Source organism: Thermothelomyces thermophilus, chromosome 2 (genome assembly GCF_000226095.1).
Source record: "Thermothelomyces thermophilus ATCC 42464 chromosome 2, complete sequence".
Classification (NCBI taxonomy): Eukaryota; Fungi; Ascomycota; class Sordariomycetes; order Sordariales; family Chaetomiaceae; genus Thermothelomyces; species Thermothelomyces thermophilus.
Window position 1 is genome coordinate 608,732 of NC_016473.1, and position 25,682 is coordinate 634,413.

The window sequence follows — 25,682 nt, forward strand, 5'->3', positions numbered from 1 at the left end:
GCGGGGTGCGGGCGACTTATTAGCGTTCTCCAACATCTCTGCTGACAGCCGCGAAGAAGAGGGAGAAAACAGGCGGAGAAGAACACCATCGCCTCAGCAGAGTCGAGCTTTTTGAAGGGCGCAACATGTCGGCCTACTATCCTCGTGAGTGGTAATTTCCGAGTTTTGGGCCATTGGCCGCAAACTGACCCAGTCTATTAGTACCTCCCGGAGCTGGCGGCGCTGCCCCTGGAGGTATGTATGCCCCGGACACGCACGACATTCAATGAGGTGTATAGCATCACCGTGGAAAGACGCTGACAAGGAAACATGGACAACTAGGCCAACAAAGCTACCCTCCCCCTCCCATGTCGGCACCACCCACGCAGACGCACTTTTCGTATCCCCCTCCCCCAGGCAACGGGCAGGGCTCGGTCAATTACCCCCCTCCGCCTCAAGCCGGCCCAGCTCCCACTCCGCCGTCAGGGACGTCCTCACCTTCAGACCCGCCTCCCCCAACGCCGCAGCAGCAGCAACAGCAACAACATTATCCGCCCCCTCCTCAGCAACAACAGCAGCAGCAGCAATATAGCCCCCCGCCTCCCCAGCAGCAGCAGCAGTATCCTCCCCCGCCGCAGCAGCAGCAACAGCAGCAGTATGCGCCCTCGCCCCAGGCGTCGCCCTCTCCCATGCAGCACGGTGCTTTGCCCCAGCACTTGCGGACTCCCTCCACCGTGTCGCAAGGTTCGCCGAACCAGCCGCAATTTGCGCCACCTCCTTCATACCCTGTGCAGGATGACAAAGGCACCTATCCGCCCGAGAAGACCCAGCACCTGCAGCAGCCACAGCCGCAGCTGCAACCGCAATTGCAACCGCAATTTCAACCGCAACTGCAGCCCCAGGTCCCCATCATCGATCCGACCGGTACTCCTGCCGCCGGCCACTTCGTCGGCGCCAGTACGATAGTCGACGACGTGGGCACCTTCAACGGAGGCAGCTACCGCATTAGCCACCGCGACTGCAACTCAATCCTGACCATCCAGCTGGCCATCGGATGCCCCATCGAAGCGAGGCCAGGTATGTCGTCTCTTTCCCCAACCACCCTGCCCCTACCCATCATCACGTCTTCATCATTGCGCCTGTTTGACACACGAGGCTTTCAACTCAGGCGCCATGATCGCCATGTCTCCCTCCATCGTTCTCAAGGGCAGCGTCAAGTTCAGCGTGAAGAAACTCGTGGCCGGCGGCGACATGGGCAGCTCCACCTACACGGGACCCGGCGAGCTGCTGCTGGGGCCGCCCATGCTGGGCGACATCACCAGCCTGCGACTGACGGGTCAGGAGTCGTGGTCGGTCAGCCACGACGGCTTCCTCGCGTGCACGCAAAACGTCGTCAAGGACTACAAACGCCAAGGCCTGGGCAAGGCCATGTTTAGCGGCGAGGGCTTGTGGGTGTACAAGATCTCGGGCACGGGGCTGCTCTGGTTGACGAGCTTCGGCGCCATTATCCGCAAGGATGTGAGTCTCTTGCCTCTCCTCTTGCGTCTTGCGTTTTTTGATCTTGAACCGCCAGCGAGTTGGTTCGCCGCCTTCGATCGTGGCGCACATGCTAACCGACATTTAAGCTCGTGGAAGGCGAGAAGTACATCGTGGACAACGGGCACCTCGTCGCCTGGAACACCAAATACGTCCTAGAGCGCGTCGCCTCGGGCGGCATCATCTCCGGCCTGGCTTCCGGTGAGGGCCTGGTGTGCAAGTTCACCGGCCCCGGCACCGTCTTTATTCAGACCAGGAACGCTGTACGTCGATTCCTCCCCGTGCACTTCCCGATGGAAGGACGAAAGACCGCAGAAAGCTAACCAATGTTGTGCAGAAATCCTTCACGGCCTACATGGGGGGCCAGCAGGTAAATGCTTAAGTTGGTTTGGTGCTCGCCTCACGCCACCCCTGGTCACGCTCATAGAAGCAAGTGGCAACTCGCTCCTCTTTTCCTATTCTCATCTTTTCTGAAATTGGGTTTATATCTCTCAACATTTCCCCGCCGTTTGTATCTAAGCGACATGTTAGTTGAGTATTCGAGAGTTTGCTTTGATAGGTGAACATGACCCGTCTCATATTGGCCTGTTAATGTAGGTGAGAACGCCTACCTGCTGGGCTGTTGGCCGCCAAGCAAAGCGAAACTCACTGAGCTCCTCCGTAGGTCTTCATCAGTCATATCAGGTTCACCTTCCTGGAACGGTTATCATTGCTGAGTTTAGAAAGCGATGGTACAATCGATGGTACAATGCGAACGAACGGCCGCTTTGCTTTCTCATTCCAACATTGGTTTCCTCGTCGTCTTGCGATGACTTCCCAGTTTCCCTGAGCAAGGTCACAACTCCCATCTCAAACACAACAATCTCACTGTGCTAGGGGCAGCTACTCGGCATTGAATGGTTCGAACCTCAAATTGGAAACCGAGGATAGTCACAAAGCGACTTCCTCGCGTAAACTGCCATGGTCTCGCCCCGGAAAGAGCAAGCGCCGATACGGGCATGAAAGAGGAGTATATGCTGTTTGCGGTGGACACATGCAGCTGATGACGGCAATTGCACCTTCTTCTACATGCGCTTCAGGTACTTAACGGGCGATCGCCTTCCCTTCCTCGTCGAGGTACCCCCCCCCCCCCCAAAGACAGTTCAAACGCAGGCTTACTTACTCGGCTTCTTGTCGTGCTGTTGTCTGCTTCCCGCCCGTCTTCACCAACCCAAACCATCCAAGCGAAGAGGCTGCAATCCCACAAAGTTGTCGCTGATCTTTTTTTTTGGGTACATTGCGCGTATCGTCTCTCCCGCAGCCTTACGACTTCTTCTTCTTGTTGTTTTCGGGGTTCGAACAAAACACCAGAGCGTTTGTTTGCAAACAATTGGCGAGAGGAAGCAATTCCATCCCGGGCGAAGGAGAGAAACCACCAACGCGATCGATCCCCGCCGCCGCGTCCCAGCTGCCCAGCTAACTACGCTGACATTGGCCGCTCCATAAGCTCTCTTCTCGCTTTTCGTCTTTCCAGATATAAGCCCGGGCCACGATAGATACTTAGCACGTTGGAGGCTTTGAGCTAGTCCTGGGCTGCGGATGACAGAAAGAGCAAACAAGTCGCTAGCGGCAGGTGAGTTTGAGCAACAGGAAACATCAGCCAGCAGCTGGCACGAACAGATCTAGGCTTCGTTTTTTTTTTTCCCTTCTCTCCGGTTTTCTCTCCTCCCAGGATTCGTGCTTTCACCCACAATTCGTTCGGTCCCCTATGACACTCCCAATGCCTGGCCTCGAAACACGCTCGGCTGAGACAACGCTCATGTGCCTTGGCAAACTACTCGTCATGATGATGACCTAACTAACCCTATAGTGACTCCAAACTTTGCTCAACAAACTACAGCAGCCTCCGCTGGCATTCGGCAATTTGCCAACATGGCCGGGTACACCAAGCATGTTTCTAGCATCAAGGGCGCTCCCCGGCTCAGGCCCTGCGGCCTGAAAACCAAGACAACTCAAGGCATCGCATCAAACGACTGGCGAAAGAGAGCAACTGCTGCGTCTTCAACAGAGGCCAGCACCAAGATCCACAAGCAAGCCTATGATCCAAGCGACGATGTTTGTATCCGTCTCGACCTCGAAACTGACGAGTCTTTCTCGGGACCGCAGTTCCGGTTCCCAAAAGAGAAGAAGGTTGCCTGGGAAAACACTGTTTCCGCTCCGGTTTGGCAGCTCCTCTCTTCTTCTTCGTCCACGTCGGGGGATGACGCAAAGGAGGTCATCAATGTTCAGTTAAAGCAGGCCAAGCCGATACTCGCCAGCGTAAATGGGGAGACCATCGCGCTGCCCAACCGCTTCTCTTTTGATGTCGTCGCCGCCAATCAGGGAAACATGTCGCCAGGCCCTGCAGTTGGCGAGTTAAGACGCCTCAATGGCTTCACAGCCTTTCGGCGCATATCATCGCAAGATCCGGATGACCTCTTTGTTGAGCTGCAAAAGGTGGTGAATGGTAGCCGAGATGTGGGTAATCCGGCCACTTCAGTTTCTTCGGCTTCTTCACATCTTCGAGAGTCTGCGGAAGAGCCGAGTGTTCAAGGGAAACAGAGACACCTTGGTCTCGGTGGGTCCGAATCATCGGCCTCCGAGATCCAACCCAGCAATGCGTCTACGGTGAGATCGGACGAGGAAGAACTGCGCTTTCAGAGAATGCTGGACAGGCTGCAAAATAACCGGCGGCATCCCTCCCCGAAGCCTGAGGCCGGTGTTGCGGCGGCGCCATCTCGTCGCATTTTTGACCCTGCAATTATGGCATTGAAGGTCAAAAATGAGGCCGAAGTTCTGGACAGAAGCATACATCTAGGACAGAGCGAGGAGGCCGCAAACACTTTCTTCGCTCAGCAGCTTGACCAGATGCGCAAGCTTGAACGCCAAGGTTCCAACGACTCTGGCTACGGGTCGACCGACAGAAGTGACGACACAGACGGCCGCTCAGGGGCGGGGCTGCGTATCGAGCAACGCCTTAACCCTGCCGCTGCTAAGTTCAAGTCGGCAGCCCAGAGTGACGCGGCACCCTGGATGCCGCCCAAGAAGATGTCACGGCCCCCTCTCACAAACATCTTCCCAGACGCGATGTTGAGCCACTCTATAACCCCACACGCAGCGGCAAAGGGGAACACTCCATCTCGGTCGTCCCAGCCCACTTTAGCCTCAACAGCGACAGCGATCTCTCACGAGCATCGTCTTGTCAACAAAAGTGGCAATGTTGAGGCCCCGCTGTCCAGATCACAACCGATCAGTCGTCCTTTCGAGTTCGCCACCCCTGTTCAGGGAGCGATCCCGAATGGGTTGCCAGTTGGTGCGTACCCGGGGCAGATCATATCACATGCTGGAGTGGCAGCCACAATGTCCGCGGCCACCATGGCGAGCCCGCAAGTTCTCACCACCACGAACTTGCCAGCAACCAACGCCTTCAACACGTTTCCGCCAACAGCTGGACTCCAGTTGCCGGTGTGCACACAGAGCGCAATCTCAGGAGTCAACGTATACCCGCCTCATGCGGTGTCCTTTATACCAGTGACACCAGTACCGGTCGCAATAGGCTCCAACGGTAAGCCAGCCCGCCCGTACTTCCCCGTGACTACGAAGCCCCGCGACCATGACCCGGTCAAACAGCAGTTGTATGAGGCATACCTAGAGTGGCGCAAGGCCAACGAGCCTGGCTACCACATGAAATGCAAAATGCGCCAGGCCAATCGTGTCATGCGCCAATACCAGCAACAACAAGACCCCACGTTGACCAAGGATCCCGCCAACTGGAAGGCGATCGCCGAGAGAGCCAAGGCCGCCGTTGGAGCTGCGGCAGCCGCTGCGGCAGAGGAGAAAAAGCGCAGAGAGGAGTTGGTGCGACAGGAGATGAAGGCAAAGGTGAAGGATTTGAGCCGGGATTCGCATGGCATGGTTCGCGTTGGGGCGTGAGAAGGAATGGCAAGGAGTGAAGAGGCACCCTTTATTAGACTTGGCATCAAGGCATAGGACATACTACGTTCGCAAGGCACCGGAAGAAGGGGGGCGTTAGGGTTTTGAGGTGCATGATTTCAGGCTGTCTTGGCGATGGTTCATTTGGTATTACAGCATTGCATCGGTTATGGCTCTGGTTACGGGCGGCTACGGTGAGTTGTGGGACTGACTGCATGGCGGCTTCTATTCCAGTTTCATCATTTCTTTCCCCCCCCCCCTTTTTCCACGGACGGCCTTCACATTTACGGCTCGGGAGTTTGGTTCCGAATTATGGAGTGGCCCACGGAGAGACTTCATCACTACTTTTGCTCTTCTCCCTGGTGGCTTTTTTTTCTCTACTGCTGGGTTCTGACACTTAGATAGCCTCTTCATGGATATGTACGCGCCAGGTCGTTGGGTATATATCCCGCGATCCTGGGTTAGCAATCGCGACTTGCCGAGTTTGAGTAGCCAAATGGAGCTCGGTAGACTTACAACATTATCAACCTCCAACACTCAGGTGACAAGTTTTGATGCAACGTGAACTTGGGAGGCGGATTAGCATGCACTGCATCAAAATGGGCTGAACTTGAAGGTGACGAGTCTCGTGGAACTGCGAGAATAAAACGTCTCCTCCTCACTAATGCTGTTATAGATAGTGGCCACGGCAAAGTAAGGCAATGAAAGGAAAATTGTTTTGGGCTAAAAGAGGTCATAAGCTACGTAGCGCAAACTTCCTTTATTCATTATCGTTGTTACCATGCCCATCGGTAGAAATCTGTAGTCTCTGTAATCCATTGGCGCATTAACCCAAACGCATCGTTCCCTAGAGATCTCTCCCAGTCCGTGCAACTGTGGAATACGGGAAAAAAAAAAGTAAAAAAAAAAAAAAAACCAGGTATGGGTATCATTAACACGGTTCATAGAAAAAACACAATGCCAAGCCACCGCGTTGCTTTCTTTTTCTGATCTTCACCATGATCTCTCCAGCCCGAAGTTATGTGCTAGATGGGGAGGCTAACCTGCTCGCCGGTACTCCAGAGCCGATGAGAGGGGCACGGGGAGTATAGAAGTAAAGAAAACGCCAGTGATGCAACTTATGCCGTGTCCCGTTCCCAACCACAAAGCGCGGCCAAGCAGAGTCCGCACTCTCCAATGCCAATATAGTTTCGTCGTATTCCCGTTCTCATGGTGAGAGGCAAGCTGTGTTCGCCAACCCCCCCAGGACGGGCAGGGCGGGCGCAAGCAGCTCAGTCCTCGATCATAGGCCAGCCGACGGGGAGGTGGTTGGGCGTGTGATGCAGGGCGACGCCGTGCTCCTTGGCTAGCTGCTGTGCCTCGTACCAGTGGACGCCCCGCAGGTAGTCCTGGTGGATGACCTTGACCTTGGGGTGGAGGATCAACTTCGCGATGAAGTAGGCCACGCCCTCCCACCTGCCCGGGTAGACGGCCACGGTGTGAAGGTTGGGGAAGCAGTCGAGCCAGTCGATGAAGGGGTCGCCGCAGAAAGCGTAGATGGAGGCGTGCGGGTTGCTCGTGTCGTCGAAGAAGTTGAAGTCGTGCAGGCCGAGGGTGTGGAGGTTCTCGGATGCGAGGGAGCGGAGGTCCCTGGCCGGCACGAAGTCGCTGCCTAGCTGAGAGCCGGCGGGGTGCGTTCGAGGGTAGAAGCCCGGAGCTGATGTGGCTGCCAGCTCGAGGACCTTGAGTTTGCCGGCCCTGGCTGAGGGTTCGAGGACGCGCTGCAGCAGGGCGTGATGCAAGACCCCGGATATGCAGCGGAACACCTCGAGGTTGGGGAAGTGCCGAGCCTCGTATTCCTCGTGAGGCGGGGCCCAGTCGTTCGTGACCGGGTCGCTCAACTTGAGGGTAAACATGACGTTGTGGGCGATCTCGGGAGAGACATTGAGCATCTCGATTGACTCCATCGTGCTCGGCAGAGGAGGAAGGAAATGCGTGTTCCAATCATCGATTGTCGTGTCGTCGGGGGTCCGCAGGGAGCCGAGCACAAGCTTGCGGAGGGAAAGCCACTGGCCGTCTTTTTCGATTCTAGGCTCGCCTCGCCTCCAGTAGGCGAGGAAGCCGTCCAGGTGGAACTGCTCGAGGTTTGGCGTGGCCATCACGATCGGTTCCTGTACGAATTAGTCTTTTGGAGCAGAAGCCGTGAGAGATGCCGATAAAAGGACCTACGCACCATCTCGATGTTGTCCTCCCAGGACAGCTGTCCCGAGGGCACCGTTGGGTCTCCCTGGGTGATACGCAGTTTCTTCAGCTTGGCAAGGCGGATGGCGTCGAAGGGGTTGCTAGTCCCGGCTGACTGCCGAGAAACAAATGGCCCCGCATTCACGAGATTCAGCACAGTGAGGGTGTCCCAGCTGAAGGAAAGCAGTTGCATGACGGGCTTTACCAAGTTGAACGAGACCAGGGAAAGCTGAGTAAGGCGGGCAGAGCTGGGGGTCGGCGCTCGGGGAAGCTGCAGATGAATCTCGGATCGGTTAGGGTAACGCTTCCCCGAGTCGAGGTATAGTCGCTCAAGTCTAGGTAGACCCTGCAGAATCTGGTGGATCTTGGTCGTCGTGAGCTGGAAGCGCGAGACGTCGTGTATGACGAGGCTCTTGATATCGCGCTGGTGCTTCTGCAGGAAGGCGGGAAAATGGCGGCCAGGACTGCCTGGTCTGCTAAGTCTCAGATCCGCCCAGAGCCTGCTGTCGTGGGTTATGCGTTGATTCCACTGTTTGTTGACGCCAAGGCACCGACTTTGACAGCATTAGACAAGACGGGCACGGAAAGCCTTAGAGGACATTCTTGGGCGCTTACATCAAAGTGGTAGTGTCGAGCAGCGAGAATATCATGCTTAGCACTTCGGAGGGCAGTTCCTTAACCGGGTCCCTGCGTGCTACCTCGCATTTCATGTGGTAAGCCATGCGCTGGAGGACGACCTGAGGTTAGATGGTGGTAAGTATGTGCAGACCCGGTAGTAGTGTGTGTTTGGGGCCACTCACATTGTAGCTGTCCTTCAGTTTGTGACGATAGCGGCTGGTGATGTCTAGCCCGACTTGAATAAAACGGTCAAGAAGACGGCGGAGATCAAGGATAGAGGGCAGTCTGTCATCCCCGCTGAGGATGTGCGCGACGACACGAGCCTCGGCCGGTTTTGATTGTGTAATCGACGCGTTCTTGAGCAGATGCCGGAGGATCTTAGCTCCGCGGCAGTAGCCCTATAGGAACTGGGTAAGTTTTGCACAGGTAATGGATGTACGTGTATAGGTATATGTATATATATATATATATGTGTGTGTGTGTGTGTGTGTGTGTGTGTGTGTGTGTGTCCCTATGTGCGCTCGGGGGCGGATTAGACTCACCACGGCCGATGTAGGATCCAAGCGGATGGTAGCGAGCGCAGTGGACAGAGCAGCCGTGTGCTGCTCTGCCTTGAAGAGGCAGTCTGCCAGTGCGTCAAGGGCCACCGCATGTGTGGGGATAGAACAGGACGGCCAGGAGTAGCCGCACGAACAAGGGCCCTTGGCGACCTGGTAAAGCGCATCCGGGTCATTGGACTTCAGGGCAGCCATACATTGTGAGATGTTGCACGACTTGTCTTTTCCATGCCGTTGCTTCCCATTGCCGGCTGGGTCGCACGGGCACAGGTTGACAGCCTTTGTTCAAGCATTGTGCTGATTAGTCGATCGAGCAAGCAGGTTGTGGTAGGGTTCTTTGGCGGAGCTCACATCCACAACGACACGGAGCGCTTTGGAATACTTGCCATTCTTGGCAAGCTCTTGACCTTGAGCGAGGGCTGCCTTGATCTCGGTGTCCCTTTTCTGATTTGCGTCGAGAGTGAGATCGGGCTGGCCGCCGGGGACGAGAGCCCCAGAAGCGGCCATCACTGTTTTGAAGTCAATTGGGCGACAATGTTCCTCGAAATGGGCGATTTAAATCGGAGATGCCCGCGGCGGTGCTCGGCTGCAAGTAACAGAAGAGGATGAAATTCTCTAAATGATAATAACGAAGAAAAGAGACAAATGATGAAATATGTTAGCAATAGCATCCGCCTTGAGAAGTTGTAGGAATCGTTCCTATTTTGGTACCACCAATCTGCTAAATCGTAGGCTTTCCCGAGTTTAAGACACTTAACGCGCTGCTGACTCTAACGCGTAGTAGTTAATTACTATACAAGGCATTCCTTATCTTCATTCACGCGCGCTGGTGGGGCTATCGATAAAGCGATATCGGCTAAACTTCGGCTATTTACTACCGCACGTGGAAAGCTGTGGAGAAATCCGTCTATACACGGAACAACTTTAACTACCTAACGAACATTAAAGCCACGCGCGGCTCGCGTTCTCTTGGATCCGTGCCCCGCAGTCTTGGGAGAGCTTGTTAAGGTTAGAGTCAGGGTTCAGGGGTCTAAGGGCTCAGGGTCCCGGAGTTCAGGGGCTCGATGCTACAAGTGCGTAAATACGAATACTGTTTACTTGTAGACATCCTATGTGTGATGACGTATTCCGTTTCCTCGTAGCACATATGATGTTGCAGACAGCACGGTGTAGCGTAGGGTGAATGGCTAGGCGTGCGTAGGTAACAGCCCTTTGAAACTCGCAAATCCAGGCCACCCTCTAGCAAAAGTTAGGGAAGTTACTTTGAACCTACAATATTCTTCATTTTCTTTTTACCATTCACTTATAGGTATTACTAAGAGCTCTTGGAGATTTCCTCTTTTCTGGTTCTCCAAGCACGTTAATAAGTTAGCAACAAATTGTATGAAGGAGGTGCTGGGATTCCTCTCAAGGTGGTGACCCCCCACCCCACGCTCGCATCTTTCCTTTGTAATCACTGGGCGGAAAGGACAAATATGACAACCTAACGCCGAAGCTGCTTGGTTTGTCATCTCAAACCATCTCCGACCCTCTCAATTCAACGTCACATCGTTTTCACATTAATTCACGTCATAGACGCCTCCATGAAGAATCGGGGTCCTCAGGTATTATTTCCGTTTGGGCGCACGCACAAGCAAGGGGAAGCGGGCCATACAAGTATTTTCGATGAGAGAGACGCCGGAGCCCCATCCTCCCGCTCCCACGCGGTGGGCCACATCACTACCCCGTCTCACGTTTCAAGATCCGCGATGGGGCGTAGTAGTACAGAGATCATTGCATCCATAACCGAGCCGCGCCTGTCCGCGGAAACCAAAAATAAAGAGGGTCCACTGCGTGCACACCTTACAGACCATAAAACTTGTATAGTGTAACTTCCTAATATATGTACATCCGTGCCTTGTCTGTATACTATACATGCCCAATAGTCCATTATGATGACGTTACGTGTGCGTGCAGTTCGGAGCTATAGAGTTACCTACCCACCACGCCCACCAGATACAGCAGAGCTGACGACGGCGACGCCGGGTTCCAGAATAGCATGGCGACGATGACCACAGGGCCAAGCTCCGCGGGGGCGCTTGTTACACCGCAGCTCAGGAAACGTGCGTGGCGCCCCCCCCCCCCCCCCGGGGGGAGTAGATCGGATAACCACTAAGCGCAGTTGCGAGTGCGGGTCTCGTGTGTGAGAACGCAGTGTGTGAACAGCACCTGAGGTACACGCACACGTGTTTGGGTCAGCGGACAACGTGGCCCTGTTCTGCGTTATGCACTGTGACGCCAAAAAAAAAAAAAGAAGAAGAAAGAGCGAGGTAAAATCCGAAACCCCGACCCGGCTACTCCGGCATAGAAGGCCGCTGTACGCGGCCCGGGTCCGGTACGACCGGAGATCGACGGAAACAATCCTACCTCACATTACATGATCTGGACAAAGACAGAAGAGAAGGGAAGGAGAAAGAGAGGGTTAGAATGGAAGTGCGAAGAAAGAACAAGACGCGCATGTCGGATCTCGATAGGTCCAGGTAGTATCTGACAGGTTTTCCATTGTACTTTTATTCTCTTTTCCAAACTTAGGACGACCGAACCGACGGTTGCGCCGCAATTCGCGGCAACGGGGGGGACTCGTCACCCAGGTTTCGTCTGAAAGCGCCCTGACCACAAAGCGCGGCGTGGCCGCACGGCGGCGGCGCTTTCGGCAGCGGCCGTCGCTGACTGTCAGACGAGGGCCAGCCCCTTCCTCTCTCTGTCTCCTCGGGGCCCTCTGTGCTAATTGATACAAGTCGAATCCGTGCGGATTTACTCTGTCGTTGCGTTCGCTGTAACAATGCATGTCCATTTTGCGTGGCCACATGTTGGATTGAAGACCCTGTGCATTCCCGGATTTGGATGGTTTTGTTACACAGTTAGATGCAAGTAAGTTTAACGTTTACCTTACATACTAGCTCCGGGTGTATGTATGTACCGTACCTTGCTGGTAGGGACTTTACCTGCCACCTCAAGGAAGCCGCTCATTATCTGCACCTGCGTAAAAAAACCTCCAACAACGGCATTCGATGTTAGGCAACTCTCTAAATTGCGCTGCGACTTGGTACAGAAGAAGGAAAGAGAAAGCGATGCAATAAATATTGAAAATGATAGTGTATGTCATCGATTCGCGGCTCTCCCCCTTCCCCCCTTCTCTCCTGCCTATTTTTATCGCGTGCCCAGGTACCCAGAGTACTTGGTTGGTGCCGATGGGCTGAGGTGAAGCGCTCGGGCACCAGCAGCAGCAGCAGCAGCAGCAGCAAGGCGGGCAGTTGTTCCACTGCGAGTGTACGTAGGTGCAGCAGTGCAGCAGTTACTCCGCAATCTTGGACGTATGTATGTACAGTACAGAGTAGGTATATATGCCTGTTTCCGTTCTCACACGCCTGAGATAGCTTAGGTGTTCCGTACAGTTCCATGTTTAGGGCTGACAGGCTGAATGGGGCCTGATTTCAGGCTTACCCCTCCCCCCCCCCCCTTACGATAAGGTACAGTATCAGTACCTATCCCGTCCTCGATTATATGCAGTACTGTACATATATAGGTAGGTATAGTCCATACATTGTCCGTACAGTAGAGAGAGTTGTCATCTGTACTCCCTGGCCTTATCCGCACCCGCCAGTCTGGCTCCCGTCCTCACTTTCCGTGTTCCTTGCTCGGGCTGTGCCCGAAACGCGCTCCGCACCCTGTGCCACTCGTTTTAATTTGCCGGGTTTGGATGGTATTGTTGCCCAAAATGTGTTATTTTGGACGTTTCGGATGGTACCCTCTGAGGAGGACCCGACCTTGACCCCCAATTGGCTTCGTTGCATCGACCGACCTAGCAGAGGACAGAGTACTCTGTAGCTCCATATGTACTATACAAAAACTGTCGTACAATACAGTATATATGTATGTACATACATACGTACGTTACATACCGTCCGCTCAGGGCCTATCATTCCCACGCTGACCTACGGCCAATAGGGGCACTTCCCGCCGGCCTGCCGCGACCCTCGTCTTCACCTCACCTAGCCTCGTGAAGTTCTAGAGAAACAACCATACGAAGTTGACGGCGCAGAATAGACGCACTGATTGGTCTGCAAATTGAACATGGCACTCAAGTCTCTCCGTGGAATCCTACGCCGCGCGGTTCAAGGCAGAGCCCGAGCAAAACTTGTGAACATCCAGCTTCTATTTGCGCTAACCTGCCAAACAAACCATGCCCCGCTGCTTAGCCGGATCTCTACAGCTCTCTTGCAGACATTGTAGCCCGTGGGATCCAGCCTGAGGGTGTCAGCGCGGCTAACATGGAAAAGCCAAAAAAGAAACAAAAAAAAAAAAAGAACGAAGAAGGGCTGAACCAGAAGCATCCCCAGAGCAGGCCATGTGCTGCTCTTCTCAAACCCTCGTTCCCGTCCGTCCTACCATCGAGGTGCGGCCGTGTTTGTCACTGCTACCGGAGCAGGAATTAGATATGATGAGGGGCGAGTCCATCCAGCGTCACACATCCGACATTCAAACATGAACCAAAAAAAGAGAAAACATGAAACAAGAGCACCCGAAACAAGAGATATGAAAAGAGGAAACAAAAGCCCAAACCCCCAACCCTCCAGTTGCCTGGAATCCCCCCTGTTTACAAACGCCTGGTATCATGACCCATATGCATGTCTTGCTCGTGCCGTCTTGTGGTGAACAGAGAAAGGAAGTGAAGAAAACCAAGGCAGAAAACACGAGGAAATGTAAGAAGAAGAAAAAAAAGGAAACAACAGGGGGGCGTGGGTGTTGAATGCGGGAGGTGGTGTTGTACAAGTTATGCGTGATACCGTTTTGTCGTATGCATTCTAATTCCAATGCTGATGCTTCCTCGAGGTTGAGAACTTGAAGTGCGGAAAAGGGAAACATCTCGTTGCGAAAAAAAAGCGATGGGAAAGGCGTGCTTCGTGAAACCGTCTGTCGTGTCCGAGCTCATCTCTTCGTTCATGAAGCCATTGTCGTGATCATCGTGTCCATGCGTTTTGACCTTGAGCATCGTGGACCCGCTTCGTATCCGAGGGGTATTTTTTTTCCTTCCCGTCTTCGGCGACATGACTGCGTGTCTTACGGCGCGGTCGTGGCCCACGAAGAAGTATAAAAAGAAAGTTGGGGGTGGGGGCTGGGCCAGCACCGGGGGCCGAGCTCGGAAGGAGGAGAGGTAGGAGGCCCAGTCTCTCAGCTGGAAGTGTTCCAGTGGCGGCGGGTGCCAGGGCCAGCAGCCCACCGTCGAAGACAAGACCTTTCACCGGTAGTGGCCGCGGGAGCTCTTGGACGAACGGCCCGAGTGATAGCCCGAGTCCGAGTACTGGGGGGAGTACGAGCAGTCGTATCCGCTTGCGTGCGACGTGTGCTCGCTGCAGGCGTACCCGACCAGTATCGTCCGCATCTGAATGCCGTGGCCTGGGCGGCCGTATGCCGCACACCGGTCAACGGCGTGCTGGTAGTAAAGGCATCGGCATGCCGAGTAGAGCTCGACCAGCTGGTAGCACATCTTGAACGTCTCCCTTGAGGGAACAACCAGACGCCTGCCTGGTCTTGAGCTTTTCGGAGGGTTGAGATAGAAAGGGGGCAGCTGTCGGTGACTGGACTGTCGTTGCTTGGCTCTGTGGTGTGCGTGAATGTGGTGATGACGGGTCCTGAGTCTTGCTGGTTGGGGTGAATTCAGGTCCCGGGGGAGGACGACGGGCTTATAATTCGACGAGGTGGGACGACAACGGTTTGGGATGTCGAGTTGCGATGTGAGAGTTTGTGACTGACTGGCTTCCAGGAAGACGCCCAAGGCAGCGAGACAATAAGTAGAAAATCCGAGAGGGCTACGGCTCAGGCAGCACCGCAGAGGAGCGCTCAACCGAGAAATGGACAAGAGCAGGACGGTGGAAACGGTGATGAAGCGAACGGCAACAGCAAGTAAAAAAGAAAAAAAAAAAAAACCGAAACAGGAAAGTGAGTAATCAGGCACTACACCTGCCAACGAGAGAAGAGGGCTGTGATGTCGACTCATCAGTCAACGGACGGACGAGGCATCATGGCAGCCTTATAGGCCCCAGGAAGCCGACCTTAAGTTCCCCGGTGGAATTGGTACGGGACTGGCGGAGAGGCCTTGCGGCGTGAAGGCAGCAGTGACGCCAGGGGGACCGCTCACTGCAGAGGGACCAAGGTTGCAAGGTCAACCGAGTGACTGATGACTGGGGCATCATCTGCAGCATGCAGGCTAATGCAAGAAGGTGCGGTCCCAGAAAGAAGGCGCAGGGAGTGATGGGGTATGCATCCGCCCGGCGGTGCTCGTACGTGTAAGGTTGTTGGGTACATGTACGGTACGTAAGACGTACAGTACCGAGCATCGGCTTGGCTGCATGCCCGCGTGTGCCTATGGGTGTTGCGATGGTACCAGGTATGCAAAGGCGCAGCGGGAGGGTGTGTGGGCCGCCCGGCTGGGAAGCAGGAACCGAAGGCTTCACCCATCTTGGAACTAGCCGGTTCCGATTAGGTGCAGCTGGTGCTTCGCAGTTGCGCACGACGCTACCATGGCGGGGCGGGAGGGAAACCGAAAACTGCAGTACTAGGTCCGTATGGTACGGAATGCATTACACTAGTTATAGGTGCGTGCCTTGGTCCCATAACCAAGAAGTTTGCACGTGTAACAGATTGGTAATCCGGGCCCGTACAGTAGTACTCGGCCAGAAAATCGAAGGGACTGTACTATTAACACATACCCGAGATGCTCTATACTTGGTAGGTAGGTACGCTGGGCATACGCCGCCAGAAAGAAACGGGGCGCCCAATCTCGATGGGAGCTGACCGAGTGCCCTTCTCTGTGTTTTCTTTTCTGGGAAAAGTGGCCTGCGCACATGATTTCCAGGCTGGAGTTGCGCCCCCCAAAGAGTCACCCAGAAATCTGGTCCTACATACAACAACTCGGGTGGTGGTGCCGACGCCGCAGCGCCTCAAAGTGGGTGCCGAAAATGGCCCAAACAGAGCGCGGCAAATCTGACTGGAGGACAGCCCGGGGCAGCCCGCCGCGGCGTGACTAACCCGCCCATCAGACTGCGTCGTAGTGAAGAAACCTGCCCGCGGAACTGCCGAATCATGTGCCTCACGAGTTTCCCTGGGCGGCCATCTCACCGATTGACTGCACTCCAGAATTGGCGAATGGCAGGGAGTTACGCTGACGTTCAAGGACCCCCTTGCGCGTTCCCCAAACGTTCAATTCGAACCCAGTGGCAATTGGAAGAGTCCTTCCAGACATTCGGCATGTATGAGTAGTCCTAGTGTAAGGCAGTACGCAGCCAGGACTGCAGGGCAATGCCAAAAAAACAGACGACGAAAAACGGTTGCAGGCAGTACCCTGGTTCCTGTACGGGTTACAGTACACTACTGTACCAATACCTCGGGGCCCATACAGGAGCTACGGGCGGCGTCGGGTCCCCCAGGCATCCAGGTGGCATAGACACCAAGAGTGGACTGGGGAAACCACATTTCTTTTACATGATTTCTCGATGAGCTGTCGTCCGCTTGAAACTCGTGGTTGTAACGGTTCATGCTCCACCCCGTGGGTTGGTCGATGTCTTGGTGTTTCCAAGCAGTTCGTGTTCGGAAAGAGAGGAGCAGTTTTTGGATTGGCAGCCACGCAGCCACCGGTGAGGGTTCCAGTTCATAGCCCCAATGTGGAGGAAGAGTGGATTGCCGGCCGGATTCTTGGCAGGGCCGGGACCCGCCAATTCTCCGTGCGACGGCGCCGAACAATGAGCGGAGATGGCGCCGTTCCCAGGTCTAGTCCAAGCCAAAAATTCATTACCAAGACTCCGCTAGTTACCCCTTGATCCCGTCATTACACCCTGTGTATACTGCTCTGGTAAATCGTTTGAGTTCTCTGGCTTCGTGCCGTCGTGCCGTTGCGCTTTCTCTTTCCAGAGCGCTGTCGGCGCATCCGCTAAGCTGCCCGCATTGTGGCGCGGGTCCTGCTCACCGACCCTTGTAGGAAGGGAGCAAGCCCCATCATATCACGAAACGTGGCTGACAAGGCGCGGGTCCACCTAATCCCAGACTGAATTCTCGAGAGCACAGTCGAGGTGCATGTCTCGTGGAGCTCGTCTCGGAAGAGTGCCGGACGTTCTAAGCGGGTTACCCTTGACGGCGGCCGGCTTGCCAGGCTACTGGTTGCGATCGATGGCCCACGATCCGGCCAGGTTTCAGGAACCGAAACGGTCGCCAAGAGATGGAACGATGTTGTGGAACAGTTCTGATTCGTAAACAGCAGATGGCGGCCTCTGCTGACTAGAGGCTGCGTCGGAGCAAGCCGTAGACGTTTAGTGTGCGGGTATCGGCTTGAGAATCAAGGAACTGGATCCTGTCTGCACAGTGTCCCCGCGCAGTGGCTAGGTAGAGAAATGTGCCCATTTGATTCTTCTCAGGCATCAGACCCATGCAAGCATCTTTGAAACCGCCGTGTCTGGCTGCTTGAGGAGTTAACTCTGCGAGGGACCCGTACTTCGTCCAATGGCGGCCAATGCTGCAGGAAGGGTTACCTCGATCGCCAGTGGCTGCCCCTGGACCGTCTGCTTGGGACCGTCTTACGATTACCGTTAGTTACCGATCTGGAGATCGTCGCCGGTATGGTATCATACATGTAACTGTAGTACCGTGTAATACGATACGCCCCTTCTCTCGCCGGCCGAGTTGGTCGGACCGCAGAGAGCACTATGAGACAGGAGAGAGACGAGATCGTGATAGATCTGAGCCGAGTATGATCTCGCGCGCTCTTCTGAATGCTCTCCGCGCTTTTAAATGCTCTCTGTGTTGAGATAACCAACTTGGTTGTTGCTCCTGCCGTGACGACTGCTGAACAGACCGAGTGCGGCAACGGCCTTCCACTGGGCACCGTCCGTCGGACACCGATGGTAACACTACCGGTATCCCGGGCGAGCGTGGTCACTCCCCGTTGTCGATCGCGGCCTCCAAGGAAGATGGAGCAACGGTTTCGGTATCCATCATTGCCCCGGCACTACGGGAAAGCCGTTACGCCTTGCAGTCTGCCTCGGTGAACATTGACGCTGCACTTGTACTGGCCGATCTTGCGAAGAACCCTATTCATCCTTTCGTCGTCCTGCTGACGTAGCGAACCGGTTGTTGATGCCGGGTGGATCGGTCCAGGGAGGACTGGCGGACGAGATGCAGAGGTTCGGAAGCCAGCCAATGTGCTTGCTTGGGGTACCACGGCGGGGCCGGGCCTACTGGCTGCTGTAGTCTACACTTTAAGCTTGCGGGCATTCGATACTAGGGTTGGACCAACCACCACTCACCCTAACATTGAGCTACTGCACGAGAGACCCAGCACAGCCTCGCGATGGATGACTGTACGGATTACTGCGTGCCTCAACTAGCCACCGCCAACTTCTCCGTCTGCGCTGTCCATTAGGGTCGGAAGTGCAGCGAATCGAACAAACGGGTTTTGTAGCCGGGATCTCAACCACGGCGGGCCAGAGCGACAATTAGATGGGACCCGAAAATCACCAGAAAATATGGGCAAAAGTGGGGGAAATTTGCTTTTGGGAGATTTGGCAACTTGTGCACCTCGCGGCCACATGACAACAACCAAGCCTGGTCCTGCCTTGATTGTCCCCAGTCATAACTTACTAGGCAAGCACCTTAGGCAACAGTCTCTCGTCTGGCAACATGGGCGGCCGCGCAAACCGATGAAGGTGCCAAACAATGCGGTCTTTCCCATGCCTTCTATCTTCACCGGTTTCTGTCTAATTCTACGACATGAACGCCTCCTTTCACATCGGTCAGCAGGTCTATGACACGTTCAAGTCCTCCGCCCAAATGCAGGGAACGTTGAACAAGAAAGGCGATCTCGCGTTCCATTCTCGTCCAGCCGGGTTGGATCGGCTGCTTGACCGAGATTTAGCAACTTCTGTGTCAACAGCGGTTGTTGCTCGGAGTGCAATGTCATTCAAGTGATTTCGTCCATCTTCTCTGCAACCACCTTCAACAGCGGTGTCTGTCCAGCGCCATCACAAACCACTACGCTGGAGCACAACTGGAACTCCCTCCTTTGCTTTCTTTCTCTTTTTTCCCTCTTCTTTCCTCTCAATCTTCATTGGTGTTTTTTTTGGTTTATCTGTTTTCTTTTAGTCTGTTTCTTTGCATTTTTGCATCTCAACCAAGTCCGTCTTATGTTCCGCTATAACTCTAAGCCACACTCGCAAGCCACAAGTCCTCTGCTTTACTCTCCCGTCTTCAGCCTTGTTTCGTGTGGCATGGTAGGACCTCGTGGAACACGCCGTGTGTGTACGTATGTACGGAGCGATGTACAACCTACATACGGAACACAGTACATCTAGCGTGGGCTTCATGCGAGCTCAGAAACTGATACGATTTCCATGCGTCTCCGCTCTTCGTGCTGCTCTGCTGAAGACCTCTTGCTCCACCGTACCGCACAGGCAGCCGTTGAACGCTACGCCACGGCTGCTCTGACCGGATAATATAGCGTTCTCTTACATATTCAAAGGTCGTCTCTCTTTGTTAGTTTTTAATTAAATGGTTGCTGTGACACCAGCGGCTGCGCGGCGGAGCCCAAACAGCGTTCTTAATAAACAGGGCAAAAAGAGGGCTGAGTTAGCCCCCAACTTCCTGCCTGGCAGGCCTCGTTTCAGATTGAAGGGTTTCCGATCCCCTTTAGCATTGCCGACCAAGAGAAACGAATTCTGTAGATCAGTGGTCGTTCTGGAGACCCCTCACCCTGCCGAACGAGCGAGCGCTGCCAGCTCGTCCAGGATAGAAACACGGAAATTGAAACTCAACACACGGCACTGTTGCGGCAATGCTTCTATTCAGAGTGTATCAATGAGCCGATCATCCTACTCTTCCTCCCCCTCCTCTCCTCCTCCCTTCTCTCTTCCTTTAAACCCCTCCTTCCCATATCCTAAATATACAGCGGCGACACTATTCTCTGGTTTGGCATTCTGACAGTTACCAACCTGGCGATTTTGAGCAGATTGAAGGGTAGGGAGAGGCGTATATAGACCCTGATCTCAACGGTATAGTGTGTCGCAGCTTAGTAATTATGATGTATGATATTATTTTAAGGAATCAAAAAGTATGTACATATGTACATACCTGGAGCAACAACAGCAGTAGCGCCTCTGTTGTTACCCAACATGCCCGCCCAACCGACGATGGTCGAGACGGTCAAAACAAGAACGAGCCTCGAAGTGTAAAACGCGCGGTACCATGCCAAAATGCCAATAAGGGTAGGCTAAACCATGAAGAAAAAGAAAAGTGTTGGTATCATCGTCCATCCATCCGTCCATCCATCCATTAATTCATCCATCCGTCCGTCGGCTGTTCGTATCGTCCACAAGCCAGAAATCGAGTCAAAAGTGTCGAACGTTTATACAAACAAACAACGACAAGACGACGCCAGTACCGACACGCACGCACAAATCTACAACGCCTTCGTCCTGTCGTTACCCAACCCACGTACGCGCAACACATGCATACTTACACCCCCAACCCTTCCCCCCAACACACAGCCAGCCGTCGCAAAGCCCAGCTAGCCACTCAACAAAATCATGACACTGGCTTTTCTAAGCATGCCGACTCATCGCGGCCGTCGCACCCGCAGCAGCCAAATCCTGCCTCGGTCCAACCCCTCCAGCGCCACCACCACCAACACCTAGACCAGCGAGTCCGCCACTCACGCTCCTTATCGACGCCCTCGGTAAGCTGCTATTACTCACCGACGAAGTCACACCACTGTAGCTCGCAGCATTCGCACCACCATTAACCCCCCCACTGTTGTTAGTATTATTATTATTATTGCCACCGCTGCCGGCGGTAGCGGCAGCGCCAGCACTCGTCCGCTTGACGCCGCCCGCCGAGGCATTCATGCCCGATACTCTGCGGGTAGTCGTCTGTCCTCCTCCTCCTCCAGAGGAGGGCGGGACGGTGCTGGGCTTTCCGGGGCCGTAGTTTGCACCCAATGTGCCACCAGCAGTAGAGGCTGCTGCTGCTGCTGCTGCATTGTCGCGGGAGCGGAGCGGTCCAGAAGTCGCCGTCTTCGCGGCAGCAGGGGGTTCCGGGAGGGGCCGGGGGATGCCTATGCTGTTGACGCGTTTGCTGGGGGAGGAGTCGCGGACGGCGGAGCGGGGGACAGGGACGGACGTTTTCTGACCGGTAATGAATTCGTGCCGAATGGCTTCCTCTGGTTTCATGCGGCGGTCCGGGTCCCAGCGGAGGCAGCGGGCGATGAAGTCGAGGAAGGCTTCGTCATCGCACTTGAGGACTTGCTGGAGCGTCTTCGACGATGGGCGGCGGCGGCGGCCCTTGGACGAGACAGTCAAGCGCGGCTTGCCCATGCTGTCGAAGAAGAGTTTCTTGCGGGTCGACTTCTCGATCAGGTGCTTTTCCGGTGGGCCAAAGACTTCCATGATGCAGGCCAGCTGCTCCTGCTCGTTCTCGCCAGGGAAGATGGGCACGCCGGTGTAGAGTTCTGCCAGGATGCAGCCCAGCGACCACATGTCGATGGGCATGCCGTAAGTCATTCCTAGGATGACCTCGGGCGAGCGATAGAACCTGGACTGGATATACGTATACACCTTCTCGTGCTCGAAGCAGCTGGAGCCAAAATCAATGACTTTGATCTCGGTGTGCAGCGGATGCCGTAGGAGGATGTTCTCTGGTTTCAGGTCGCAATGGATGACCTTGTGCTGCTTGAGCAGATTGAGCGAGCTCAGCATTTGCTTCGTGAACCTGCGGATCAACTTGAGTGAGAAGCCCCTGAAGGCGTTCGACTTGATGAACTCGTAGAGGTTCATGTCTAGCAGCTCGGTAGAGATGCAGAGGTGGCCGCGGAAGTAGAAGCTATGGGTGAAGTTCACCATGCAGTGCTTGTTTTGAGGGTCCTAACGCGCCGTTAGTAGGCCATCATTGACAACGGGCCAGCTGGTGACTGCTGCGCCACTCACCCATTCGCGGAGCTTTTGCAGGATGTTCACTTCAACAAGAGCCTGCTGATGGAACCGCTTCTTGTTGCGAATGATCTTGACGGCGACGAGAACACCCGTCTTGTGGTCTATACACCGGACCACCTGTCCGAAGCTGCCTTTCCCGAGCACATCGATAATCTCGTACCGGTAGGCAAGGTGATCGCCCGGAACAATCGCGTAGTCTCCGCGCTCGTCGTCATAGCCGAAGTTGGGACTGTCAGATTGCGGGTCGCCAACCACCTTGGCGGCGTTCTGTGTGCCACAGAAGTAGACGTCCTTATAGTCCACAATCTCACCCCGCTCGTAGATGTTGAGGACGGCAATCCGGATAGCTTCCTGGGGGCTGACGCGTTCTTTGGGGGTCGCGCGCTTCCGGAGCGCATCCAGAGTCCGGGCAGCCAACTCGGTATCCTTGCGGCGCATGCCAAGCTTCTTCATTTCCTCCTCAGCGATCAGGTCGTAGCTGTCGAGCTCCGCTGTCCAGACATCGTGGTGCCGCAGGCCGGCGGTCGAGTGCCTCGGTTTCAATCCCTTTTGCACAACGGGCGGATTTTGAGGAGCCGCGTTGCGCTCGGAAACGGTGCCGAGGGTGGATTCCTTCTTGGCTGCGGCATCACTGCGGCCGCGCTGTTCCTGGGCTATGATGGCGTTCAGACTCGAGGCCGAACTCTTCCGTCTCCTAGACTCCAGATACGTTCCAGTTCCATTGGACTTGTTCGATGGAGCAGGGCTAGCAGGTTTCGCGCTAGGGATGTTGTTCGCCGTCGCAGAGGCCGGGATCCGGGGCGGCGGCATCGAATCGTGCTTGGCGGGTTTCGACTCGGCCTTTTCCCCTTGAGGCTGATTGGTGCTGCCGTTCTTGTTTTGACGCTTCCAAGACAGACTCAGTTTTCTCCTGAGCGAGCTCATGGACGAAGAAGTTTGGGGTTCTTCGGGGCTAGAGAACGGCGGCGGCGACTTCGGTTGCCTCGTCGTTACCGGCTTTTGCGCCCGGGGCCCTGAAGGCTTGCTCTGATGGGTTGGAGTCGGAATATCCGCAGCTGCGTCAAGAGGAGCGGCGAGATCGCCACCTGTCTTGGACCTTTTCAAGAACGGTACTTCCATGTGGCCATCTTTGGGCACCGAGGAGCTTAGGAAGGGTGATGGGCCGGATCTCTGGTCGCCATTCTTGACGGCGGCGAACGAGTCAGATGAGCTTGCTGGCTCTGGTGGGGGAGGCGGTGTTCCCCGCCTTAGTCGGTGTACCGAGCTGCTACTTCTGAGATGCTGAATGTCGTGTCGTTCCTCAAGTCGCGTCCTCGAGAAGAAGGAACCTTTCGAGGCCGTCATCGGCGTCGTTGGTGTTTTAACAATCTGTCTCGTGGGGGGTGGCGATAGGTCCCTCTCGGATGAGCCCTTGTCCTGGAGCGCGGCTATCTTGGTTGCGGTTGGGGTACTCAGCGGGCCCAACGTGAGCGGAGGCAGCCTTAACGGCTGCAACGACTTCTTGGGATGTGCTGCCACCGGCTTTGATTCCAAATCCAACTTGGAAGTGTGAATCGACTTGCGGTTGCTAGGTCTGCGCTGTAGCTTGGCAGAGGGCCCGTCGTTCAAGGCTCCGGAGATGCTCGGGGTGGAATTGCTGCTATGAACGCTACTGGCGTCATGGCTGAGGTTCGACTTCCTCTTTTCTAATGATGGCGCTTCCGCGAGCGGATCCTTTGGCGATTCGTAAGCCTTGGGTATTGCCGGGACGGGGGGGACGTATTCTTCGTCGTCACGACCAGCTATCACGTGGGAGGCGAGCGCCTTCGGAGCGGGCAGCCGAGAATTGAGGAGTTGCGAATTACGATGCCCAACCGAGGCAGTCGATGTTCGTACCGCGGTCGTGTTATTGAAGCTGCCGTTGGAGTTGACGGAAAGACCGGAGCTGTATGACTTCCTGTTCGGATCCGGTGTCGTCCGGGAGGAGCTAGGCGTGGAGATCTTTCGGGGAAGCATAGAAGGGGAGCGAGAGCTGGAGCGGACATTAGCCGCCAATGGCGGCGGGTTCGGGAGGACTGGAGCCGGGGTTTGGCTTTGACTGTGGTGCATTGACAGCCGTTTCAACCGCCTTGTGTCGGTAGGGCTGATGGTTCTCGCGCCCAGGCCCGTGACATGCGGGAGCTGCGGCGCCCCAGGCATCACCGAGACACGCTTCGAACAGGCCAGGCTTGCCCCCTTGACGGCGGCCCTCGGCGACCGAGGTAATGCGGTCGGCATGCGGGGTTGGTCCAGCGACCGGGCGCTTGTGTCCGGAGTCAACGTGGCCTGGCTGGCTCTCGGCGGCGGCTGAACCGATCTCGCCTTGGAGCTTCGCGAACCGGCCTGGGCGCGGAGAAGGTCCCCCGTGGGACGTGATCCACCGTCGACCGAAGATCTCGTCGGAGGCTCGAGGCCATTCCTATCCGATAGAGAGGCCACGCTGGGTCTCCGCTTGCGAGGCTCAAAGTCCAAGCCTAGCCCGGCATCTCCGGTCGACTTCCTCGGGGGTCTCGCGATGCTGGCGTTGGAAACGGGGGGATAGTGGCTCTGGCGGCGGGAGCGGGTGGCGGCCGGGGCCGAGGGTGCATTCTGCGCCCCGGGATTGCTGGGAGCGGCTGCCGTTAGGCTCGCGTGCCGACTGGACGTGCTAGGCTTCCGCAGGATCGAGCCGGTCCGGGAACGCGTGGCGGCTGGCTGCTGCACGGAGGCGTGGATGCCCCTGGCGTTACGCGTGATATCGGGACGTTCCACCATGCTGTGGTCGGCGGCGGAGCCGCTGCCCAGGATGGTTCCTTGGCCGGTTGGGGACGGGAACTGGGTCAGCTTAAACTCAGCCGCGGACTCGAGGCTGCTCTGCAGATCGTCGAAGCTGACGGAGGGAAGAAAGTCGAACGAGGCGGCGGAATCGGTCACGTCGGCGGACAAGCCATTTCTGCTGCCGAAAGAGAAGAGCGAGTGGTTGTTGGAGGAGGAAGCACTGAGCATCGGGGCGTCGTCGGTAGTGGGCCGGTGTATGGAGCCGATCTTGGTGGGACTCGCGTTGCGCGACCTCCTGGATTTAGCAGAACACAAGGCACGGTCAGCAGACTTGTCGCATAGTGAACGTCGGATAGAATTCAGGCCAGGACGTGTCTGATGCCGATGACGCGCGAAGCGGGGACCGGGCAATTGAACAACAGCTCTGCCTACCTTGCGGGGGACTGGTTTTCCCGACGGGGCCCAGCGGGGACAGGGCGCTCTCTGTTCATGGGGAAGCGCGCGGCGCGAGATGACGGGCGTGCGAGCGGCGAGGCCCTTCAATGCGTGCGAGAGTTCTGGATGGAGGTGAGTGATACGACGGGGAAGCGGAGGGCTCGCGGTGTCGGTCCAAGGCGCAGACTCGGGCTCCCGAGACAGCAAGTATTGACGTCCAGGGCTCAGTCCGGTCAGGGAGCTGAGAGGAATCTAAGGGCTACCTCATTCCGGGAAGGCGATGCAGCGATCGAGTAAGGCCAGGTACGGGTTGTTGTTGGGGGGGGCGCACGGGAAGGAAAGAAGCGCGGTGCAGCCCGATGCGGCGTCTCGTGTTGCTTGTCGGTTGTCGGGTCGCCGGCACGGCGTGGATTGGGGGACAGAAACGGCTTGTCTCGCCGGATTGCAGGATGTTTTTGGCAGTGGGTTGGTGGGTCCCAAGATGCTGCGGTCGAGAAACGGTACGGAATATTCGTACACTACTACGGAGTAGAGTAGTAGCGGGTGTACTACTATGTGCGCAGCATGTATGTACTGTACCTGACCCGACGCGGCAGGCGCA

At 55.7% G+C, this 25,682-nt stretch overlaps 6 protein-coding genes across 6 annotated transcripts; 2 read left to right on the forward strand and 4 right to left on the reverse strand.

Moving 5' to 3' along the window:
- The first annotated feature begins 99 nt into the window (after positions 1 to 99).
- On the forward strand, positions 100 to 2,124 carry MYCTH_2300213 (uncharacterized protein). The gene is made up of 5 exons (XM_003661100.1): positions 100 to 234; positions 322 to 1,056; positions 1,148 to 1,497; positions 1,605 to 1,778; positions 1,853 to 2,124. The coding sequence occupies exons 2-5, from the start codon at positions 348 to 350 to the stop codon at positions 1,895 to 1,897; spliced, it is 1,278 nt and encodes a 425-aa protein (XP_003661148.1). The 5' UTR covers positions 100 to 234; positions 322 to 347; the 3' UTR covers positions 1,898 to 2,124.
- A 1,071-nt stretch (positions 2,125 to 3,195) lies between these two features.
- MYCTH_2300215 (uncharacterized protein) lies at positions 3,196 to 5,579 on the forward strand. The gene has a single exon (XM_003661101.1). The coding sequence runs from the start codon at positions 3,427 to 3,429 to the stop codon at positions 5,464 to 5,466; it is 2,040 nt and encodes a 679-aa protein (XP_003661149.1). The 5' UTR covers positions 3,196 to 3,426; the 3' UTR covers positions 5,467 to 5,579.
- Positions 5,580 to 6,381: 802 nt separating this feature from the next.
- On the reverse strand, positions 6,382 to 9,579 carry MYCTH_2300216 (uncharacterized protein). Its single transcript, XM_003661102.1, has 6 exons — positions 9,213 to 9,579; positions 8,847 to 9,140; positions 8,487 to 8,702; positions 8,302 to 8,423; positions 7,679 to 8,240; positions 6,382 to 7,616 (listed from the first exon to the last, which is right to left on the reverse strand). Exons 1-6 carry the CDS (start codon positions 9,366 to 9,368, stop codon positions 6,738 to 6,740), a joined length of 2,229 nt encoding a protein of 742 aa, XP_003661150.1. The 5' UTR covers positions 9,369 to 9,579; the 3' UTR covers positions 6,382 to 6,737.
- Positions 9,580 to 12,873: 3,294 nt separating this feature from the next.
- Positions 12,874 to 13,357, reverse strand: MYCTH_2300219 (uncharacterized protein). Its single transcript, XM_003661103.1, has one exon. The coding sequence runs from the start codon at positions 13,232 to 13,234 to the stop codon at positions 13,016 to 13,018; it is 219 nt and encodes a 72-aa protein (XP_003661151.1). The 5' UTR covers positions 13,235 to 13,357; the 3' UTR covers positions 12,874 to 13,015.
- A 595-nt stretch (positions 13,358 to 13,952) lies between these two features.
- Positions 13,953 to 15,044, reverse strand: MYCTH_2300220 (uncharacterized protein). The gene has a single exon (XM_003661104.1). It carries the CDS (start codon positions 14,386 to 14,388, stop codon positions 14,140 to 14,142), a length of 249 nt encoding a protein of 82 aa, XP_003661152.1. The 5' UTR covers positions 14,389 to 15,044; the 3' UTR covers positions 13,953 to 14,139.
- Positions 15,045 to 20,352: 5,308 nt separating this feature from the next.
- On the reverse strand, positions 20,353 to 25,107 carry MYCTH_2300221 (uncharacterized protein). Its single transcript, XM_003661105.1, has 2 exons — positions 21,866 to 25,107; positions 20,353 to 21,802 (listed from the first exon to the last, which is right to left on the reverse strand). The coding sequence occupies exons 1-2, from the start codon at positions 24,872 to 24,874 to the stop codon at positions 20,486 to 20,488; spliced, it is 4,326 nt and encodes a 1,441-aa protein (XP_003661153.1). The 5' UTR covers positions 24,875 to 25,107; the 3' UTR covers positions 20,353 to 20,485.
- Positions 25,108 to 25,682: the final 575 nt, after the last annotated feature.

What these genes read in the sequence shown, in the direction of transcription:
- MYCTH_2300213 (XM_003661100.1), top strand. Translation starts at nt 348, where the DNA reads ATGTCGGCACCACCCACGCAGACGCACTTTTCGTATCCCCCTCCCCCA. An exon ending in CCCCATCGAAGCGAGGCCAG is followed by an intron (nt 1,057 to 1,147) that starts GTATGTCGTCTC and finishes CTTTCAACTCAG; the next exon opens with GCGCCATGATCGCCATGTCT. An exon ending in GCGCCATTATCCGCAAGGAT is followed by an intron (nt 1,498 to 1,604) that starts GTGAGTCTCTTG and finishes CCGACATTTAAG; the next exon opens with CTCGTGGAAGGCGAGAAGTA.
- MYCTH_2300215 (XM_003661101.1), top strand. Translation starts at nt 3,427, where the DNA reads ATGGCCGGGTACACCAAGCATGTTTCTAGCATCAAGGGCGCTCCCCGG.
- MYCTH_2300216 (XM_003661102.1), bottom strand. Translation starts at nt 9,368, where the DNA reads ATGGCCGCTTCTGGGGCTCTCGTCCCCGGCGGCCAGCCCGATCTCACT. An exon ending in CTCGACACTACCACTTTGAT is followed by an intron (nt 8,241 to 8,301) that starts GTAAGCGCCCAA and finishes ATGCTGTCAAAG; the next exon opens with TCGGTGCCTTGGCGTCAACA. An exon ending in GGGAGGACAACATCGAGATG is followed by an intron (nt 7,617 to 7,678) that starts GTGCGTAGGTCC and finishes TAATTCGTACAG; the next exon opens with GAACCGATCGTGATGGCCAC.
- MYCTH_2300219 (XM_003661103.1), bottom strand. Translation starts at nt 13,234, where the DNA reads ATGCTTCTGGTTCAGCCCTTCTTCGTTCTTTTTTTTTTTTTGTTTCTT.
- MYCTH_2300220 (XM_003661104.1), bottom strand. Translation starts at nt 14,388, where the DNA reads ATGTGCTACCAGCTGGTCGAGCTCTACTCGGCATGCCGATGCCTTTAC.
- MYCTH_2300221 (XM_003661105.1), bottom strand. Translation starts at nt 24,874, where the DNA reads ATGCTCAGTGCTTCCTCCTCCAACAACCACTCGCTCTTCTCTTTCGGC. An exon ending in TGCAAAAGCTCCGCGAATGG is followed by an intron (nt 21,803 to 21,865) that starts GTGAGTGGCGCA and finishes ACGGCGCGTTAG; the next exon opens with GACCCTCAAAACAAGCACTG.